Source organism: Anthonomus grandis, chromosome 2, assembly GCF_022605725.1.
Source record: "Anthonomus grandis grandis chromosome 2, icAntGran1.3, whole genome shotgun sequence".
Lineage (NCBI taxonomy): Eukaryota > Metazoa > Arthropoda > Insecta > Coleoptera > Curculionidae > Anthonomus > Anthonomus grandis.
In genome coordinates this window covers 11,333,309-11,356,142 of record NC_065547.1, presented here as the reverse complement: position 1 = coordinate 11,356,142, position 22,834 = coordinate 11,333,309, and the positions used below count along the sequence as shown (strand labels likewise).

At 33.4% G+C, this 22,834-nt stretch overlaps 2 protein-coding genes across 3 annotated transcripts in view; one reads left to right on the top strand and one right to left on the bottom strand.

Moving 5' to 3' along the window:
* The first annotated feature begins 2,150 nt into the window (after positions 1-2,150).
* LOC126747260 (zinc metalloproteinase nas-4-like) lies at positions 2,151-20,867 on the top strand. Its single transcript, XM_050455790.1, has 7 exons — positions 2,151-2,381; positions 2,437-2,583; positions 5,340-5,447; positions 5,512-5,648; positions 7,464-7,568; positions 7,776-7,909; positions 20,591-20,867. Exons 1-7 carry the CDS (start codon positions 2,257-2,259, stop codon positions 20,822-20,824), a joined length of 990 nt encoding a protein of 329 aa, XP_050311747.1. The 5' UTR covers positions 2,151-2,256; the 3' UTR covers positions 20,825-20,867.
* LOC126747234 (ankyrin repeat domain-containing protein 13C) overlaps positions 20,852-22,834 on the bottom strand; it is a 41,452-nt gene continuing 39,469 nt past the window's right edge. The window contains exon 11 of one of the 2 annotated variants that reach the window (XM_050455752.1): positions 20,852-22,109. The gene's annotated coding sequence lies outside the window, so the exon portion shown is untranslated. The remainder of the gene's footprint in view (positions 22,110-22,834) is intronic. The other variant, XM_050455757.1, reaches the window with a different exon arrangement.

The following is a 22,834-nucleotide window of genomic DNA, read 5'->3' as shown; positions in this document are numbered from 1 at the left end:
TCTGTAACTAAAACTTGAAATACCTTTTATTCTGCTCTGCTTTATAACATTTCGGGTGTATTCGTCGTCATGTCTCACACCTCTCTTCCTTTTTTTAACTTCGGTTTGTTCACTATTCGAATGCTCTGCCATTTTTAAGTCTTAAAAACAACAACGGGTCTTATCACGACAAAGTAAACAATGCAAATGGCAGCCTCGATTATGGAGCAAGAATCGTTAAGCCACGTGACGTTTACTTCGTAAGTTGTTGAAAGGGGGCAAGCGACATCGCTTACCTGCTTTTTACACTAAATGCAATTTCGAAGCATAAAGTATATCCATGCAATTCATCAGCTCTTTTCAACACCAAATGACGCGAATATAGAAAGAGAGAAGGATTTTCGCAATAACTCAAAACAGTAGAAAATGGCGCTTAACCCCTTTCAACAATAAACGATTCAATTGGACTATGTTCCTAATACAAAAAGCATTTTGAAATGTCGTTTCAGGTCTGACTTGGTCGAAATCAGAACTTTTAGAAATATTCTCTCTTAAGCAATGGTGTCCATGGGCGATGTTTGATCTTCAGGTTGACTACTCACTTTAAGGTCGAAAATCTCCAAGACTAATTGAACTATGTTCATAAAATAAAAAGCATAATGTTCATTAAAGCATTCCCTAGAAAAGTTGTTTTAAGTCTAATTAGGTCTCAGCAAAACATTTAGAAATATTCATCCTTTTGGGCAGTGGTGTCCATGGGCAAAGTTTGATTTTCAAGGTGACCACTCACATCAAAGTCAAAAATCTCGAAACTCATTGGACTATATTCATAAAAGAAAAAGCATAATGTTCATAAAAGTATTCCCACAAAATAATGTTGTAGGTCTGACTTAGTCTAAACAGAACCTTCAGAAATATTAGGCCTTTTAGGCAATAGTATCCATGGCCAAGTATGATCATCAAGTTGACTACGCTCTTTAAAGTCGAAAATCTCCAATACTAATAGTCAAAGTCAAAAATCTCCTAGACTATGTTCATAAAACAAAATGCATTAAGAACACAAAAGTATTTTCTTAAAATGCCACTTTAGGTCTGACTTGGTTTAAATCAGAACTTTCAGAAGTATTCTCTCTTAAGCAATGGTGTCCATAGGCGATGTTTGATCTTCAGGTTGACTATTAACTTTAAGGTCAAAAATCTCCAATTGACTAATTGACTAATTGAACTATGTTTATAAAATAAAAAGCATGATATTCATAAAATTATTCCCTAGAAATTCTGTTTTAGGTATGACTCGATATAAACAGAACTTTTAGAAATATTTGCTCTTTTAGGCAGTGCGGAGTCCATGGACCATGTTTGATCTTTAAGTTGACTACTTACTTTAAAATGAAAAATCTCCAATACTAAAAGGACTATATCCATGAAACAAAAAGCATGATATTCATAAAAGTATTGCTTAAAAATGCTGTTCTGGGTCGAACTCGGTCTAACCAAAACTTCCAGAAATATTCACTCTTTTAAGCAGTAATGTCCGTATCCAATGTTTGATATTCAAGGGACTATGTTCAGAAAATAAAAAGCTTGATGTTCATAAAAGTATTCCACAGAAACGTTGCTTTACGCGACTCAGTATAAGCAGAACTTTCAGAAATATTCGACTTTCAAATCGACTCATATATATCAAATGAACCTTTATTAGTTTATGTAGTGTTTATTGTCTCTAATCAGTAAAAATTCAATTACTTACTACTTCCTGCTGTAAATCGTAATTCCAAATTACATAAAATTGTCCCAATTCAGCTTTATCAATGAATATTTGTTTTCTTATATGGTTCAATTATTAAGACTACCAACCGTCGAGGTGTATGTATTAGTGTGTAAAATGCCAAAAAATATACGTTCCATTAAGAACACAATTTATTTCCTATTTGTATATGAAAGAGGCAACAGCGTATCGAAAAAAAAACATTTTATATTGATCGTGTTCTGGTACCAGCAACGTTGCCAAATTGCAAATTTAAATGCATATCGTATGGAAGTCTTAATAATTCCCAAATCCGAACTCATAAAACTTATGTTAAGTTTATTGGATAAAGAATTTCGCATTCTATTGCGCCAACTGTTAAACGACCCCGCTATGTACAAAATTCAAATTGGCACCTGATAAGAGGAAGAAATATAATAAATTTACATATCTTTATTTGAACTATATAAGCGTGAAATTTTAAATTTTCCCCCAATAAACCCCGTTTGATTTTTTTAACGTTTTAAAACATGACTGAAATAAATGTACTAAATGTTTACCTAATTTCTAGTGTTGTCAATTTATTGCTTGTCTGTGGTACACCTTTGGTCGGTACTACTGTGGATTTGTCTTATTTGGGTGATAGAATTTATAAGTAAGTTTACTATTATATTTTTTTAACGAATAAAGGCATTATATAAACATTCTAGAACTCCAGATCCGGCAACAGGGGACAAAGTTGATAACTGGAACGCCACCTCAGACATAAACCCCGAAGAGTTGGGGGAGTATGCGGAGGGTGATATAGTCTTCACTAAGTCTAAGTTGAGGAACGGATTAACTTCTGAGAGTTCAAGGTAAATGTTAAAACATTATTGGGATTTTATGGAAATTTTTGACATGTTGGCAACGCAGCAATATTTTTTACCCCCACTTAAATCTGCGCCTGTCTCTTATTTACTAATGAATAAAATGTTCTATTTGCAATCTTCCCTGTTCAATGAATATGTATGCTACCAATTCTACCAAAAGTGAGACTAAAAGGTGTAAATAACGTAAAATTAATTTATTATTCCAGAAAATTATAGATTCGTTGGCAACGCCGCAATATGTTTCTACGCAGTCGTGGCCCTCTTGACTTGCGCCTGAAGTTTTAATCGCAAATATATCGACGTTGCCAATATCATGTATTGAGGTATTTGCAAAAAACATGAAACCGAAAAACTAATAGAAATATTAGAAAAACGTTATTAGTGGGCAATTTTTATGAATTTTAGATTGGCAACGTTGCTTTATATTTTTACGTAGTCGTAACTCGCCTGACTTGCACATGAAGTTTTGACCGCGAATATATCGACAACGTTGCCAGTTTGACGAAATGCGGTATTTGCCAAAACATAAAATCTAACAGAACACAGGTTATTAATGGGTAATTTACATAAATTTTGGCGACTATGCGTTGCCAAAATTGAATTTGTTGTTATGCGTTCAATGAAAATACATACCTAAAATTCTACCAAAAGTGAGATAAACGAAGTGTAAAATTAATTAATTATTCCAGGAGATTCTAGACATGATGACAACATCGCATTGCGTGCTTAACCTGCGCACGCATCGGATATATTCATTAATTCATTTCTGTCAAAGATGTATGACAGCAACCGTATGTGCGGTGTTGCCAAGGATTAAACAAGAAAGTATATGCAAAAATTATTAATAGTCAGAAAACCGACTTAAATATTAGAAAACCTTAATGACGTGTTTCTAGAAATCTTAGACGTGTTGGCAACACCGTAATAAGTTTATACGTAATCGTGTCCCGCTTGATCTTCGCACGTCTTTAATATATTTATTAATATGAATGAAATACCATATTTGCAATGTTGCCTGTAATTCGCTCAATGAATGCAAACGATCTCAAAGTTCTACCAAAAGTGAGATGTAATAATGTAACTTTATTTAAATATTCCGATAAACTCTAGACTTGCTGGTAACGTCGCTCTACTAAATAATTAGACGTTGCCAATATGAATGAACAATTATATATAAAAATATAAAATATTAAAATATAAGAATATTAATAAACAGTCAGACATTTTTGTCATATTGACAACGTACCAGCAATGCAAAATAAATTATAAGAGACGTAATATTCTATATGCGACGTAATTTCAAAAAGTCATGTTGGCAACGTCGCATTATTTTTTTACGTATATCGTAACGCAGTTGACTTGCACGAGAGTCCAGTTTTTATGAATTTATAGTTGCCAATATGAAGCAAAAATTGGGCAACGTCGCGTTCATTTGTTTATGCAACGTAGCGCGATTATTATCAGCCTACGTGCATATTCGTAACATTCGACAGCAACGTTGCCAAAATCACGAAATAATACATTTGGAAAAATAATTAATACTGCTAAAGGGAATTACTATAAAAAACCTGCATAATATAACTGTAAAAGATAACATGAGAGATATTTTACTTGCAGCGTTATAACGTAAAAATAATCGCGTCTTGAAATCTAAGGCATGTTGGCAACAACGCTTTATGTTTTGTTAAGGCTTTCAAAGCGCTCATATTAGCGACGTTGCCAAAATGAAGCAAAAATCAAAAACTAGTGACAAAATAAATATTGTTTTAATTATAAGAAAGAGGAGACAACTGAAATTACTTTAATTGGCAATATTGTAATTAAAATGTACGCAATCGTTGCCAACTGAATTTCCGTAAATTTTCAGCAAAGCTTTGACAACGACCAACGTTACCAGATTTTTGCCCCGATTAATTACAAAAAATCGATTAGGTACGTTGCTATAATTATCCACATTCTATGCCACTATTGATACATTACGTAAGACAAATTGATAACTTCAAGAAATTATAGGCATCTTGGCAATGTCGCAATTAAATTTGACACAATCGTAGCCGACTGGAATTGTATAACCTTTCGATGCAATGCTTTGATAGCTACCAACGTTGCCAGATTCCCGCTCAGAGAAGTTAACAAAAATCGTTTTGCTACGTTGGTATACTTATCTACATTCTATGTAACGTATGATTGAAACATGTTTATAACGTAAAACCAATTAATAACTGATGGAAATTCTGAGCATGTGGTCAACGTCGCAATAAGGATTTATATAATCCTAGCCAACTGGATTTGCGCATGGCGCATGCAATATTGACTTTCCACGTTGCGTTTTTTTTAGCTATTACGACATTAATTTGAATAAATGATGTGAATAACGTAAAGGTATTCACAATTCTTAGAAATTTCAAGCAGATTGACAACGTCGCAATACGATTTTACGCAACCGTAGCCTGCTTGATTCAAACCTCGAATATTTTTATAAATAAATTTTAGTAGCTACTAGATACAGTGAATTTTTAATATACAAGTAATAGCTTCAAATTTCAAGAGTGTTGGCAACGCCGCCTCGCATTAGCGACGTTTTCAAGCAATTTTCATATTTGTATTACTGAATTTTATATTACCAAGTAGATAAATTCCAGGTATATTGGCAACGCTGTCTAGCGTTCTTATGTAATGATTTTTTTGTGATTGCATTAGCGACGTTGCCAAGCTCTTTTTTAATTCTGATTTTTTTACAGATGGCCCAACGGTGAAATCCCATATCAAATAGACGGATATTTTGACGCTGACTCTCTAAGTAAAATCAGAAGGGCCATGGATATGTATCACAAATACACTTGTATTACGTGAGTATCATTTACTTTTATGGAGGGATTTACCAGTTTAACCAATTTGTTCGTCCCAAATTAGGTTCCGTAAGCGGGAACCTCACGATACCGATTACATTTCGATCGTTAATTCAAAATCGGGATGTTGGTCCAGTGTGGGAAGGGTGGGCGGCGAACAAAAAGTCAACTTACAAAGTCCATCGTGCATCACAAGAATTGGTACGAGAAATTGCAGTATTTGGTGATATACAGGGTGACCCAGGTTTACCCAGCAATATTTCAAATTTAATTCCTACTGACCAAAATGAACAACTTTCTTTTAATTCTTTACCCATTTTGAGATATTTGCGATTAATGTTTTTTTTTGTTTTAATTATTTCTGAACAATAAACCAAAAATGTTTCCAGAACTCTACTTACCCAAAAAGCATTATCTTGAAAATTGGAGGAGTTTCAAATGCATTTAACAACAATAGTTTTTTTCATGTTTCATGCGTCTTTTTTATGAGGATTTATTTTAGAATTTTTTTTTTTTTTTTGGTATTTTGTTTTTAACCAGACATGCTAAAACCGCTACAGACCCCTCGTGAGTTCAAATCTAAGCATTGTCAAAAACTAGACAGCTACCGTACAAAGCATTTATTTCACAAAAACGGTAAAGGCACACGTTAACAGGTTACTTTCTAAAAGTTAGTTAATGACTTAACCGTAAATTCATTTTTCTTATTACTTTAGCATACGTTTAGGGTTGGGTTTGTCTGTTGGTTAAAGTTTTTTTTCTGTCATTTTTAATTTGTCAAACTCATAATACAAAAATTCTTTGGTAATACACGAATCCTTTTATGTAAATTTAAATTACTGGCGAGGAAGTGCTTCAAAATAGCTTCCATTGTGTGCCACGTGACTTCGACGCCTTTGAATTACTGAACGCGTTACTGTTGCTATCTGACCAGGTGTTGTTTATTGACAGCAAACCTGTACTAAATCAATAAGCTTTTCTCTTGTTCTTATTGGATTTCTGTAAACCAGAGCCTTTAAATGCTCCCACAGAAAAAATCAAGCGATGTAAGATCGGGGGATCTTGCAGGCCAAGCTACTGAGCTACTCCTTCCGATCTAGCGCTCAGGATAATTAATTTTTAGCCAGTTTCGAACAGGTCGACGATAATGTGCAGGGCAACCATCTAATTGAAACCAAAGTTGCTGTCTTACATTTAGCGGTAAATCTTTCAGAAGAACAGAAAGTTCTTGCAAAAAGCGTATATACACCATTAAGACGGTTTGGAAGAAAAAATGGACCTATAAGTCGATTGTAAATCATTCCCATCCAAACATTTACGCTAAACTGATTTTGGAAGCTATTTTCTCACATAGCATACGGATTTTAATGCATCCATAGATGTTCGTTTCGCACATGTAGAAGTCCTGTTCGAGTAAACTTCGCTTCCTCAGTGCATAAAATTATTTGCCAGTGTGGTCTGTCATTGACAAAATTAAATATCTTTTTCAAAATCTCCCACCAATAGGTCTTCTACTCGGCAAATATGATAAGGGTATCTACCATTTCTTCTTAAAGTTCTGTTTAATACTTTACTAGCTCGTCTGACACTGGTACTAGGATCATTGTTGAAATGGTGAAAATTAGCATTATCTCTTTGTGGTACAACAGAATGCGGATGAACTCTCATTAGAATGTAAATCGACCCTGTTTCTCTAAGAGCCCTATGAACTCACACAAAAACATCACAATAAGGACGGCGCCTTTCAGGAAATGCGCCTATGAGTTTTGAATGCGTTTCCCCGAGCAAGCCCGTAGTAAAAGTACATATCAGCATATTCTTCATTGGAGTAAGAGAGGAAATAGTTTAAAAAATACAATTTTCAACTTTGGGGAACATCTCAAAATGGGTAAAGAAATAAAAGAAAGTTTAGAGAACAAAAGTTGTTCATTTTGGTTAGTAAAAGGTAAACTTTCAATATTCCTGGATAAACTTGGGTCACCCTGTATAATGATATATTTAAATTTACTGTTTTAGGTACCGTGGTGCACGAACTCATGCACGCCGCTGGCTTTTTACACGAACAAAACCGAGCGGAAAGGGACGACTATGTGTCGATTGCTTGGCAAAATATTAAACAAGGTATATAGGGTAACCGACTGTACAGCTTCGGCTGTAGTCTACAGGTTTAGGACGGTCTGTACAGCTTATTTTGAAATTGTTTTGCCAAAGTGTAGCAAAATGCTCATGATATGCAAACATTTAAAAATTAAAAAAGAAAGATGAATTTGGACGAAAACTAGGGAATGATTAAAGGAAAATTCAGAAATCATCTTTTTTCGATTTCAGGTCACGAAAATAATTTTGAGAAGGCCACAGCCTCATCAACGTCCGGCTTTGGAGTAGCTTACGATTATAATTCAGTCATGCACTATTCGAGTACTGCCTTCTCGGTCAATGGAAAACCAACTATAATACCCAAGGTAAGATCAAATTATTTGATAAGAATTATTTAAAAACTTAACGAGATGATGATGATCGTTGAGCATATTATCGAATTCCCAGTTATTAAAAGTCTGTATATACAGGATGGCCTTACGAAAAGGCCGCACCCTATTTGTGACTTTTCTGGTATATTTTTGGTAAAACGGTCTGATGTCAATTTTGATTCTTAGGGACACGGAAGATTCAAAAATAAGCTATTGCGTTACACTTTCGATATATAAATGGAAACCCCAATTTAGAGATGATTATGAATTAATTCAAATCCCTTTTTCAAACCACATAACTAAAACTCAACACTCAAAATCTAAACTTTTTTTTAATGCCTGGAAAATATAAAATATTACTTTAGGCTGTATTAAAACCCTGGAAAACAGGGAGAAAATATTCCCTAAAAGTTTTCTAAAATGAGGTTTTTGGAGCATTTAGAAAATAACGTCAACAAGCTTAAAACGTAAAAAAATTGTTCGACATTCTGGCAGGCATGAAAATTATTCCACAAGTACGGCAGATTTTTGTAAATATCTGCAAAATTTAATAAATCATTGTCATATGCTCATATTTTCAAAAACCAGTCCAGGAAGGCAGAGAGTCTTGAACGACGAATGACTCTTAGAGATGAAAAACCAAATAACTTGGAAAATATGAAAAATCACGTCAAACTCCTGGAACGAGAGAACTTTAAATGCCTGAACAAATTACCTCTTGACTTGACTGGCGGGAAATCCCTGGAAAGCTTGTAGAAACATGTTTAATACCAGGAATACTTAAAATTACGGTCAAATCTCTAAAAGACATAAAAAATCATTCATCAAATGATGGAAAAAATTATAAAACATTACATTAAATTCCTGGAGAAAAAAATGCTTTCAATTTCTAAAAAAATGGCCTGGAAAGAAAGGACTGGATTTAGTGCCTCTAGGAAATAAAAAATGAGCGCCCGTCTTGTTTGAGATAAACTATCTGTTAATGTTTAATTCCTAAAACCTTCCAGACTTTGAATTTATTTTCAAATCTTCCAGGGATCCAAAATAATTACCTATAGTTTCCAAGCTGGTGGAGTAAGTTTCTATATTTTTCCGGGCATTAAAAAAAGTTTGAATTTCGAGTGTTTTTTTTTACTTTCCTTCCCGGTATTGAGAATGTCCCGGAATGAACATCTTTCAGGGATTTTAATTAATTTTTCATCTTATTCAATGCGAAGTAATGTTCTTTTGTTCCAGACTATTTTCCAGGAATTTTATGTAATTTTTCATGTCTTCCAGGCATTAGACCTTAGAACACTGAAAGGCTAGAATTAGTAAACAACAACTTTGTTTGAGTTCACCATGTGCACAGGGGCTTGCCCCTGTGCACATGGTGAACTCATCTCCCTTGGGAGATGTTTTGTTTACAAACATATTCATCGATTCTCTGTCACAGAACAGTAAATTTTCAGCTATATATCAACACATTAATAATGTTAATTTAGCTTATTGATGTTAAATTTTAGATTAAAAATAAAAAGTAGAAATATATATATGTTATTTGAAGCGCAAAAATAACAACTTCAAAGTAAAAAAATTATTAAGATTATTATTCCTAAAACCGCTTCTCAAAAATTTACAATGGCAACACCACAGGCAAAAGCTGATGTCATCTTGACAAACCGCTTTGTGTTTACATTTGGCATTTGTGAAGTTCTGTGTTTTTTTTTTCTTTAGTTTTTGGATTTTGGTTGAAAAAGGACAAGGGTTGAGTCATATCAGTGTTTTTGTGAACTGTTGCGATAGTAAAAACTTGTGTCGTTTGTGCTGCACCATGAAAAAAAGATGATTTAGGCCGATCATTTCACAAGTATATATAGTCCATATGAACTTAATCCGAACAGCAGAAAAACTAAAACTCGGGTCATTAGCGGTATCTTCTTTGTAAAGCATAGGCGTGCCACAGAAGGATTGTAAAAAATATTTTTCTCTTCACAGAATGATCGATGACGTCTCCGGCTTTTATCACTGTGTAGATGGTAGTACGGGCAAGTTTAGTCAGCTCACAAACTCTTTTGAAAATGTCGTTTTGTGAGGCCCCGCGCATTTCGTTTTTTAGGCAATTGAAAATATTTAAAACAACTCTCTGGGTTTGAACATGTAAGTCTTTATTTAAAAATTCCGATTGCGCCAAGTCGGAATTAACTTCCAAATTGTCCATTTCATTATCAGAAACATCAAAAGGTCTCCAAAATGGCATTTTAAATTGTTAGATAAAAAGTATTTAAAAAATACGCATATATAAATAAATAAAACGCCACTGGCACCAGGCCCATGTAAAATTTATCGTATAGGCCCGGCCCCCGTCCACAATTTAAACCCCAAGCGCCGGTAGTAATCTTTTGTCTCTCTGAGTTCATAAACGGTAATATTGTTTATAATTTAAAGCATAATCTATTAATATTAAATATTTATCATGTAAATATTTTTTTACCACATCACTGGTAAAGATTACTTGTGTCGGTAAAATCAACAATGCGATCGAGCGGCGTTGCGATGTTGTTGCCTTTTTCTCTAATATAGGGACGTTATCTACATGCATTTAACTTTGAATATTATCTTCGTTATAGGGTATCTTATCATATTTTCTGAAAAAAAATGCTTCATATTTTATTAAAAAGGAATAGCATTATTTTGCGCCTGTCAAAATAAGTGACAAATTTTTATGATATTATAAATTGTATTTTTTTGCCATTTGCCTACGTAATCATTTGGCATCATTGCATCAGAGATGTTGCAAGCAAATAAACTGCCCATAGTTCCACGGCAATACTAATTCTAGCCTTTCAATGTTCTAAGCGTTTGACATAATTAATTAAGTCATCAAGGGACATACAATGTCACTAAAAATATTTGTTTCAGGATTGTGAACTCTAGTTAGTCTCTAGGTCTCTCAGTTTATCTACATTTCAGTAATTTGACCTACGCACAGTGGTCTGAAATCCAATTTCCGGACAAAACCTCTAAACGTGTGATAATCAAGTCGAAATGTATATACCCCAAAGTGTTTGGGCTCGCTGAATTCAAAAATGATATTTGTTTCTCAAAATTCGAAATGACGGCCGACTTGTATAAAAAAATAGCGTTTTGCATTAAAATCAACTTTTGTTTATGTTTTCGGGGTCGCTGAATTTGAATTTATTTGATTTATTTTTTGAAATTCAAAACGGCGGGCAAAAAATATCTGCCGACGTGTATAAAAAAATAGCATTTCGATTCTAAATCAACTTTTTTTTGCGTTTTCTGAGCTGCTGAATTCGAGAATGATATTTTTTCTTTAATTCGGCATATATATTTTTTTTTTGAAAAATAAACTATTTTTTGACTAAAATTCACTGTTCAAATTCCGAGTCACTGATTACGGAAAATTGATAAAAATTTAGATATCCAAAATGGCGAAATTATATGCAAAAAAACCAGTTTGTATTATATTGTAACCAGTATTTTATTACAAAATTTGATAACAAAACAAATATCTTACAACAATAGTTTCAATCTTATGAATAGTGTTGATTCTATGCAACATACTATCAGGATAGTGAAATCACAGAAGAACACCACGTATTCAGCGTAAGAAAGATATCAATATCAGCCTAGCACTTTCATCATCAGGGACTCAAAACTACAAAAAATGGCAACAGTTTAAAATCGTAAAATTATTAAAATTATAATTCTAGCTTGAAATTGAAATTTGTCAAACAATGGGCTGCCAGAGGCACAAAATTCTAGCTTATTTCTTCACAAAATACAAAGTTTAAAATTTACTAAACTAAACAAAATTAAAAATTAGTAGTTGAGCCGTATCAGTTGCAGAATCAATAAAGATCTTAGGGCACACAGTGGACCAGAGGAACCTTGTGAGTTTGAAAACTGCAATTTTTGTTAATTTGGTGAATAATTTTACTTTATTAACTAAATATAGCAAAGATATCATTTTTTTAATAACAAATAATTTTTCGAAACCACTATTATATAGGATGTCCAAAAAACATTTTTTTTTTACGAAACTGAAAATCTATTAAATTTAACATTCTTTTTAACAATATACCATAGATACTTATACTATACTAAAAAATATAGGTCATTTTAAAATCAAGTGTCTTGAAAATGAAAAACAACGAATTATTACTACTTGATTACATAAAATCTCCGAATTATAAACAATAAGTAGGTAGTTTATAAATTATAAACATAATTCTTAGCTAGTAGGAGTTTAAAGTACACTAGTTAACAAGTGCCTGCTAAACAAAATTAACACACAAAAAAACAACAATGAAAAACAATAGCAAAAAGACTATTCGGAATCACTGCTACTACCACTTAAACGGATTTTGATTAAAGAGATTTACCAAATTTAGAGATTCTGGAAGCAGCTTCTTCTTTTTAGTCACCTTAAGTTATCTTAAACTTGTTATTAAAGCATCCGATAAGATGAGCAAATTATGGAACACATCCATGTTAGTTTGTACTCTACTCACCTTTCTTGAGTGGTGCTCCCTTTATTGTCTGTATTCTTTATTTCAGGCCTCTTGTGCCTCTTCCGAGAGCTGACCAATGAATAAGAATTTTATGTATGCTCACACGCATTTTGTACCATGGGTACAGAGATACAAATTGCCGAGCTGTCTCCAAGAAATAGAGTGTATATACTTAATCCAATGGTAACTGCTTGTAGAATTACAAAGAAACGAAATATAAAATTTTGATCCAAACCTGTTATTTCGGCAGATATGACAAAATTTTGCGGGCGGTTTTCCGTCATTGCTAGTGCCTACACCCTACTTGGTTTGATTCACATTAATTCCCAGACGATTTCTAAAGTCATTTTGCATTCTTTGTTTTTTTTTTCTTTAATTATTACTTTGTCTTCTCTACGAGCTTGCCATTTACTTATCTTAAGCACACTTCATCCACGCATGTAAAGTAGACATGCCAAACCTTAAATAGTCTTCTGTGGTTGGTCTCTGTACTACTTCATCTATTGCATTCATTTGCGAAGGTAAAGCCCTACAAATCCAGCACTTCTGTGTTGATGTGTCTGTCAAAGCACTCACCATTTTACCATCAATCATTGACATTACTAGCTCGTGTTTAATAAAAATAGACACTTGCTCTCTCACTACAATCCTAGTTTCAATAAGTTCTTGAATTTCTATATCCATGTCACGTTTCTGATTTTTAGATATTTCATTAGATTCTTTTAAGATCTGCATTTTAATAGGTCTGCAGTAGACAGTGGAAGCAGGTCTCGGATTTTGCCATACAAGAATTTTTTTTAGTATAATTCCAAGGGCACTAAACAGGACAAAAGTAAATCGCTATCCGTAAAATCGCCCACAAAATGTTGCTTATATTCTTTCTGCCCCGAGCTTCAATCGCACTCCCACTTGCTTACCAAAGTAAGTTTATTGTTATTTATGTAAAATTTATTAGATTCAATATCAAGAGCTGATAATAATCTGGATGATGTGTGATCTAGCAGCGATTGTAATGTCACGCAGACTGTTCAGTAGCTGCAATTTCCGATGAATAGCATGATTGTTTTGCCTTTCTTACAACATTATAAGAAGCATATAGATTTAAATTATTTTCTTTTGCATTGTTTCGTAGCCGCTGATTTTGACGCTTATAAAGATTTATGTCCACTATTAAAGAAAATGCTTTTTGTGGAGACAGCTGGGACTGTGAGCTTACCAGTCTAAGGTGAGATTTTTTTTCCGTACTATCGTTATATTTTATTCCAGCCATTCTCGATATTTCGCCAAAAATCTATTTTGATTTTTATTTGTTGTTTACTTTTTTTTTTTAATTGGACAAAATAGTTATGTGCCACAGTTTTTACACAGTGCCAGAGTTTTTTGTTTTGATCTCGACAATTAATACACAGGCCATTTGATAAAACTTCTCTTATATTAAGTTTGCTGTTATGAAATTCATATAAAGATCTTATTTGAATTGAAGATGGTTGGATTTCTAAAAAAAAAACACTTCATTAGAATCTTTTTATTACTAAATTATTGTCACTTTTAACAGTGGCGTACTCAGATTTTTGTTCTGGAATTGGTGGGTCTGGTCAGGTCAGGAAGCGTTGATGTTTTGGGAGGGGGAAAGGTGGTTAACAAATTGGTATCGTATATTCAAATAATACAACATTTTTCGTAAAATTCGTTATAAAAAAGGTGTTACTCTTCCCCCACTGCATTTAATTAAGTTACCTTAAAGCTAGTTTATTTTTTATATGAATATTGCTTTTTAGTTTAATAAAATTGCTTAAATAATCAAAAACTTATATTAAAATAGGTTTGCGAATTCCTGCAAACATGGAACAATTGATATCCAGAGTTTTAATGTATATATCTTTTTGAAAAAAGGAGCAGCTGGATGCAAAATTTTGTTTCGCAGTAAACATAACAAGATGTTAGGTGAATACATGATACCAATAGTATGCCTAACAAGAGCTAACATTTTAACATATTGCCAACTTAAGTCTAAATTTTACATTTTTGGCAGATTTCTGGATTTTCCTTAATCTAATATTGAAGATATTTGATGGGTAGGATTCTTCTGCCCCAACCACTTGTAGCGCTCTCCTCTAGAAGGAGAGACCTTACATACAATTATAAGATTTTAATAATGAACTGCTCCACCATGGGGGCCGATTACAGCTTCACTCAACCGTCTTCAATTTCTGCAGCGGTTTTTTGTTGTAAAGTCTATATAATTGAAGAGAAAACAACCAAGTTGAAATTTGATTAGCTGCGAGCGTGTCTTCCACCTTGCGACTGGACGGAGACTGAGTCCTAAGACTAACTCAATCAACCTTAAAGTAACATCAGAACTTACCTTCATTCGCTTCTTGCATTTTTACTTTTGTAAAAAACTCATGCTGTGCGAAAAAACTGCTTCAATTTTAACACAGGAATATACGTAATTAAAGAATATTTGCCAAATTATCAGTATCGACCACCTTAACAATATTATTTCTAGCGTTGTCAAAGCAACCAAGCAACTTTTTCAGTTGTTTTATGATACTCCACGTTTAATTACTTAATTATTCTGCAATCAGAAAAAAAAAATTGCCCCAAAAAGTTTTTTAGACTTTTTCAAGGGAGACAGGGAGAGTGTACACTCTCTGTGGAGCAGAGGCATTAAAATTTAATCATAAAAAGTTTTTATATATTGGGTTATTGGTATTACATGATTGTTGTTTTTAAATTTGTTAATAATATGACTATTCTCTGCAATAGAAAAACTATGCCTACTAAGCTGTATATGTAAACCAAAAGAAGATTTATTGGGTTAAGATGGTCTTTTATTTTTGTTTCAAGTTTGCGTATTATTTTCCCAATATAGGTGAGTAGAAAAACTGTGTACTGTGGATAACATGTAGATTCATTCGATCATTGGTAGTCGTACGAGACGGTTGTGTCTTTGCTCGTTGGCTCTGATGGTTGATAAGTTTTGTTTTGACTTTGATTTGTTTTGATTTGTCTTTCTGTTTTTGACCTTACCAGAGGCGACGCGAAGTTTTGCTGTACGTGTGCTTTCGGTATAAATAGTTTTGATTTGCTTCCTGTATAAACATTAGTTTTTATTTCCGATTAAATTAGTACCTGTTAACCTAAACTTGACCTTAAAATCACAATTTATTGAACCTTAACTCTAGAACATCAAGTTTTCGCAGTACGTGTGATTTGATAATAAACAGCGCCGGTCTCCTGCTTTACAAATAGTTCTCGTTCACGGAACAATATTTTTTATTTAAATATTTGGACACTTTTTGAAATCAATATTAAGAAATTATGGCTGAATTTAAGTGTGATTCCTGTCAAAAGACCATCTTGGAGAAAGAAAAATATAAGCTTCGCTGTAGCGGGGAATGTCGCCGAAATTTTTGCATGTCCTGTACTGGTTTGGATAAGGCCACAACAAAGGTACTGTATAATCAAAAGTACCATAACATTAGATTCTTCTGCAATGTTTGTGACTCTCCTACTTTAAAATACCTTCACGACATGTTTCACAGTTACAAAAAGCGCAGATTCCTTTAGATATTGTTGATGCTTTGGGTTCATGTCTCAAAAAGAATACGGATCTCTACCCTGTCATTACAGAACTATATGACATCTTGAGTCAAAATGATCCCAAATGGAAGGTTTTGTTCGAAAAAATGGATGACATTCACAACTTGCTTGCCAATAGTAGATCTGAAATGGTCAAGAGTCAATGTTTTACTCAATCAGGGATATGAAACAGCAGCTCTTTAACCTGTCTTCACTTCTTTTGGGAAATCACGACGAATCCGTCAAGATGCAGATTCATGATTCCCCCAAACAAAAACTTGCCAAGGAAATGGAAGATTTACGGAAGAGTATTAATCAAATGGCCCTTAAAATGGAAAAGTTGACAGTTAAGGAAAAAGAAATCCCTAAATACATTCCACCAATAGCAAAAAGATCCATTTCCATTTCTATACAGACCGATCAGGAATCAGAAGTTTCGCCCCCTATAACGGTTTCACCTCAGAAGACCATAACTAGTGAAGAATGGCATTACTTAATCGTCTCCAATATTTCTCCTGACTATACAGTAAACCGGCTTGCTCACTACGTTGAAGATAAGCTCCAGACTAATGCTTTCATTCGATGTTTTCCCTTCACGCAAAATGAAGACAGTGTGAACTCCAGCTTTAAAGTAGGTGTCCAAAACAAGGATCTTTTTAGCCAGCTAAAAGAGACGAACATATGACCGGCTGCTGCTGTAGTGGATGGACGGAGGATGGGTCCATTACCACCGTTAAATTCTCCACCGGCAGCTAATAAAACCTTAACTCCCAAACCTGTCTCAAATCAGCTCAATATGCTTCAAATTGTATCAGATAAAGATGCGATAGCTGCATCTAAGTCATTTAGGCAAGAAAATGTCAGCTTCAGACTTGTGGAGAAGGCCAACGATGATGATGTACTGCATAATATGGACGCGATGACTCCTCCAGTAGTGCGACTGTCCCAAAAATCTGATGCGGAAAATGGACGGTACCTGTTGGCTAGACTGAGAGACCCCACCATCTTAAAAACTCTTAGGCTCTACTTGGCATACCTCTATGACCAGCCTTCCAATGTCTGTCTCGAAGGCCACACTAAGACCAGGGTCAAGCTAATGCTAGCTTCGGAGGGCCTACCTACTAACATAGACTCCCTCCGACGCTTGTATATCCGTTTCCACGACGTCTATGGAATTGGTGCGGCCGAAGTGGGAGAAGACCTCGTCGCTTTTGGATCCTTCTTTTCTTCAGAAAAAATTTGAAGGCTTCAAAAAATACGAGAAAGTCAATCTAATTATTTTTCCAGTGGATCCTCATCTAGGAACAAAAATTTTTAAATAACGTGACTCGACCAGAGGATCAAGCACCCTCTGATAAATCGAATGATAGCAAGCTTAGCGTTTTTCGTCTTAACATTCAGTCCTTAAGAGACAAAACTAATGAATTATTTCTTTTATTAGAAGAGCTAAATTTTCCAGAAATAGTTGCTATAACCGAACACTGGCTAAACATTGATGAACCTGTTTTTGTTCAAAATTACACTACAATAGCATGATTTAATAGAACTAATTTATCTCATGGGGGCACTATGATTATGTCTATAAACAACGATTTTTCACCGGTAACTAAGTTTGATAACTTTTCAGAAAAAGTATTTGAATTTTCCATAGTTACCATAATACATACGACCTCTATATTATTTGTGTATATAGAACACCTGACGCTGACTTACAGACTTTCCTTCAAAAACTACTAAGCTTGCTAGAATCCTTGCCCTTAAAAGGTAAATTAATTTTGTGTGGCGACCTTAATATTGATTTTTCCAGTGTGTGTGCTGCTCAAGAATCTCTTCACTTTATTTTCGTCTCAATGGGTATAGTAATGCATATTAACTTTCCTACCAGAATAACTAGAAATAGTTCTAGTACCATCGACTATGTCGTGTCATCTTTTGCTTCTGAATTCGTAGATTATACGGTTTTTAATTCCGGATTTTCTGATCATGAAGCTGCATTAACTAAATTTTCCATAAGTTCTAAAGACAAAAACACGTTACGTAAATTAGGCCGTGTTTTTGGCGAAAATAATTTCTTACAATTCAAGAACTTATGCCAAACGGCTGATTGGGATTTTCTTTCTGACGATATAGATAGTGAATTTTCTAGTTTTATAAAGTCTTTATCAAGTATTGCAGGTAAGTCGTTTCCTCTTAGTCCTATCAAAATTAAACATCATAAGCCATGGACCACTAAAGGCTTACGTGTTTCTGCAAAAAACATGCGCTCATTATCACACCTTAAAAAATTTACAGACAGCGTATTTTTTCATAACTATGTCAAGCTTTATAGAAAAATGTACCATAAGACTATAAAAGCTGCAAAAGATATTTATTATAATAAAAGGATGATCGAATCAAGTAATGTTGCCAAAGAAACATGGTCTATTGTAAATGAATTAAGAAATAAGACTTCTTCATCTAGCACTATCCCTACTTCACCTGAGGACCTTAATCACTACTTTGTTAATGTAGCTAAAAATCCAATGGCTACCATAACACCTTCTCACGATCCTCGTTCATATCTCCCAAATGAAAATTTACACAGCTTCTTTTTTACCCCCATTGTATCAACAGAGCTTCAAACTACAATAAATGAAATAAAAAATAAATCATCATCTGGTACAGATGCGCTCACTCTCAAAATGTTTTCTAATCTGCCAAATTGCACCTTAATCCATCTCACAAACTTAATTAACAAGTCATTCCAAAATGGAGTCTTTCCTATCTGCCTTAAGACTGCAATAATTATTCCTTTGCATAAGGGAGGAGATAAACAACAAGCTTCAAACTATCGCCCAATCGCACTTTGGTTAAAAAAAGGCTCTTATCGTTTCTGTTTAAATATAAAATTCTTACTCCTCACCAATTTGGATTCTTGAGTAACAAGTCCACAAATGATGCTATGTTTTCTCTCTTTAATAGTGTTTACACCAGTATAAATAATAATCATTCAACAGCAACAATTTTTTGTGATTTCTCCAAGGCTTTTGATTGTGTAAACCATAACATCTTAATTGACAAATTGAATCACTATGGGTTCAGAGGAGCGCCCCCTGAGTGGTTTAAATCATATCTCAGTTACAGAAATCAGCTTGTAAAGGTTGATGCGACGAAGTCTTCTTGCAAACCAATAGAATGTGGGGTACCTCAAGTTTCAGTCCTTGGCCCTATTTTGTTTCTGATCTTTATAAATGACATGGCCAATCTTAACATCAGTGGCAAAATCTGTCTTTTTGCTGACGATACTAGCTTTACATGGAGCAATCCGGATAGGGCACTACATGCTACTATTTCTAATGACTTAATTACCATTAAATCGTGGTGCGATTCTAATCTTCTGTGCCTAAATGTCTCAAAAACTAAAGTCTTATCATATAAAACTACTATTTAATCCTTTGTACTTAACAACAGCAGTTTGGACGTCGTTGAATCTGTGAAGTTCTTGGGACTTAATGTTGACTACTCCCTAAAATGGGACTTGCATATTGATGCCTTATATAAAAAATTAAGTTCAGCATGTTTTGTCTTAAGATCAGTTTCCAGGGAATTAAGTTTTCAAACACAGAAAATTAACAACAGTTTATTATGCCGTTTTTGAGTCACATCTACGTTACGCCAAAGTTTACTGAATAAAATAAGTATTTTATTCAGTAAACTTTGGTTACGAGCGCATCTTTAAACTCCAAAAGAGAGCAGTTCGGTATCTGCTTGGACTTAATAGCAGAGCTCACTGTCAAGAAATCTTTAAAAAATATAAGATACTTACTCTTCCCTCTTTATTCATATTGGAATCTATTTGCTTAATACGCAAACATAAGTCAGAAACAAAGTAAGCCGTCTCACAATTATTCACTTCGCAACGCAGTGCATGATCTTTACTGCAAACCCCTCGGTCCGAGTTAGTAAAAAGCTCTATTCTATACAGAGCCAAAAAGATGCATAATCATTTGCCTTTGGAAATTAAATCAATTACTTCTTTTCCTCGATTTCATAATGCTTTGAAGGAGTACTTTCTGGAAAAAGCCTTGTACGCAGTGGAGGATTTTTTTCTAGGATAACTTTTTGGGTATCACACACACACTGGCTCTTTTTATATCTTAAAATAGAGAATATATTAGTTTTTTTTTTTAGTAAATAAATTGCACTTTCATTCTGTATTTAATTAATTAACTGTTATTGATTATTGTGTTTATTTTTATTGACATTTTATACATTATGATGTATATTGACCAGGTACATTGTTTTTGTACAGTTTTGCATGTATTCATTTTGTTTGTATATTTATTTTTTATTTTTTTATTTTGTGTGTTTTGTTTTGTTCTTATATGTTTTTTTTATTAGCTTTGTCTACAAAATTTTGTAATTTTTTGATAATAAAGCACGTGATTGTGATTGAGGTATCTTCCCTCGGATGGTAATACTTGAGTTTTTGTAGTTTGTCCGTTTTTTTTTTTTGGATTTCAGACCACTTTACTATGTCCTAATAACATTTTATTAAAAAAAAAATAATTTAATAATTCTGTTTTGATTTTAGGACCCTTCGAAGGACCAAAAAATGGGTCAGAGATCGGGTTTTAGCAGGGGAGATCTACTGAAAATCAACGCCATGTACAACTGTCCAGAAAAAACGCCCGAATTGCCGCAAAAACCTGAAGTGCCCGATATCAGTGATAATTCCTTAAATTCCAATAACAACAATAATAATAATAATGGTCCTTTGCTTGGCGCAGCTCAAGGTTTCTTAAGCTGGTTATTTCAGAAGAAATGAATTGCTTTATTGGTTAAATAAAACTAGTTTATAAGTAATAGAAGCTTTATTTACAATATTACAATCACTTATTTTAATAGTTCACTAATAAAAGTCAATTAAAAGTCCTGGTCTCACTTAGAAACAGCCAAAAAAGTTTTCTCGATAATAAGTGAGAACCGTTAAAACACCTAATTAAAATATAAAAAACAAACAATAAATAAGCGTATGTACAAATAATATACGGACGAAAAATATACTGGGTGTTATTAGTGGGTTATTTATGTGGTTTTGTGTATAATTAAGAGAAAAAGTTTATTTAATTCATTCAAAAGGATATAAGGATTTTTCGTGAAAAATTCAACCTTAGTTAAAATTTGGACAACCATGGGAGTTATTTCAAAGAAGAAAGGTAAAAAGTGACTCACTTTTTATGCTTTTTCAGGAAGTGGGTTCTATTACTTCTTAAATAATTTTTCTTCCTGTGATATAAAGAAAAAAGAGATATATATTTCTTCTGATGAGAAAAAAAAGGATATCTGAAGATGGGAAAATGTTCAGAAATTTGTCAGTCTACCATCCTACTATCTCCATAGTATCTTTCAAGGCTATTTTTATCTATCTACTATCTTTTTTCCAGGCAGTTTTAATTTAGCAGTTTTTTTAATCTACTTTTTTTTTTATTTTAAAATAATGTATGCCTTTCTTCTCCTTGTCTTGTTACATTTTATCAATTTTTCTCTTCTTCTTCTTCATAAATTACAAAGATGGGCCTAAGTTTTCTCTGAAATAAGAAGATTTTTGTAATTTTTGGTACCGGTTTGTTTCAGAACTAAATTATCCCCTATTTGCCAAATGTCAATAAAGGTTTTAAGCAATGTATTTGAGCCTTCATCTTAAAATCACTAACTAAACACCCTGTATATTGATGAAATGGTAAAACTACATAAATAAAAAATAAAGTCTTAAAAATGACGGTAATAATAAAATGCAAACGTTAACATTGATATGTGTCAAAAATATTTCTGTTCTACAATTTAATAACAGGGGGACAGGCTTAGTGTACTACTGGGCATAGGATTTCGAAGCCTTTCTAAATTTCAAAATAACACATTTTTTTTTTGGTAAACACCGACAAACCACGATATCTAATAAAAAATAACGTTTTAATATAAATTTTACACCCTGTAGTTTGGACTAATTAACTAAATTAAAAAAGGGGGTTGGTGGTGCAAAATACAATTTAATCGGCTTAATAAAAGGTAAAAAATACGAAGCACAATACTTGGGGAGGCCCAAAAGATACCTGGAAAAAGGAAAAAATATTCCAGTAATTAGGAGATGAAGAAAGCTAGTAACTGGACCAAAGATGCATGAAAGGAAAATGTTATTTAACTTGTTTATGCCCAGAATTCCGATATTGAAACTTTAATAAATACGAATAAATAATATAATTCTCTTATTACAAATAATTTATTGTGAATGGTGTAATTTAAGATATTTGGTATACCTTATAAGAATATTATTGAAAGTGACTAAATGATTTAATCATTTTAGTGTGTTTCCATATTAGAACACTGGAAACAAATGGGTGCATTAATTTTTAGGTATAACATGACACAAGACTTTTTTGTTTTGAGTTTTTTGGCCGCAGATGTTTTTATCACATTTCCAAATGATGGAATGGATTCTGAAAAGGACGAAGTTCCTTCGGCTAACATAAATCACCTTAATGGATGCTAAATGCAATCAGAAGCTTGTACTTAAATAAAAAATAAAGTTCACTATTATTGACAATTGTCCTGAACCATCTGATGGTATTGCAAGCGATGATAACCGATTGGTATATCAAGCTAACAAACCGAATTGGAGTAGAAAGTGGAAATTTACAAGTGCCAAGGTGGCGTAGGCTTTGGGAGGTTGATCTTGATGCATCCAATCTATTAATAGGAAACGCAATGCGAAGAAATAGATTTAAGTTTCTAAAAAGATTTGCTGGGCATTGTGCTGATAACAGTGATTTCTGCATGA

Coding starts and splice junctions, on each gene's coding strand:
- LOC126747260 (XM_050455790.1), top strand. CDS start 2,257: ATGACTGAAATAAATGTACTAAATGTTTACCTAATTTCTAGTGTTGTC. Junction 5,448..5,511: donor CACAAATACACTTGTATTAC/GTGAGTATCATT, acceptor GTCCCAAATTAG/GTTCCGTAAGCGGGAACCTC. Junction 7,910..20,590: donor AACCAACTATAATACCCAAG/GTAAGATCAAAT, acceptor TTTTGATTTTAG/GACCCTTCGAAGGACCAAAA.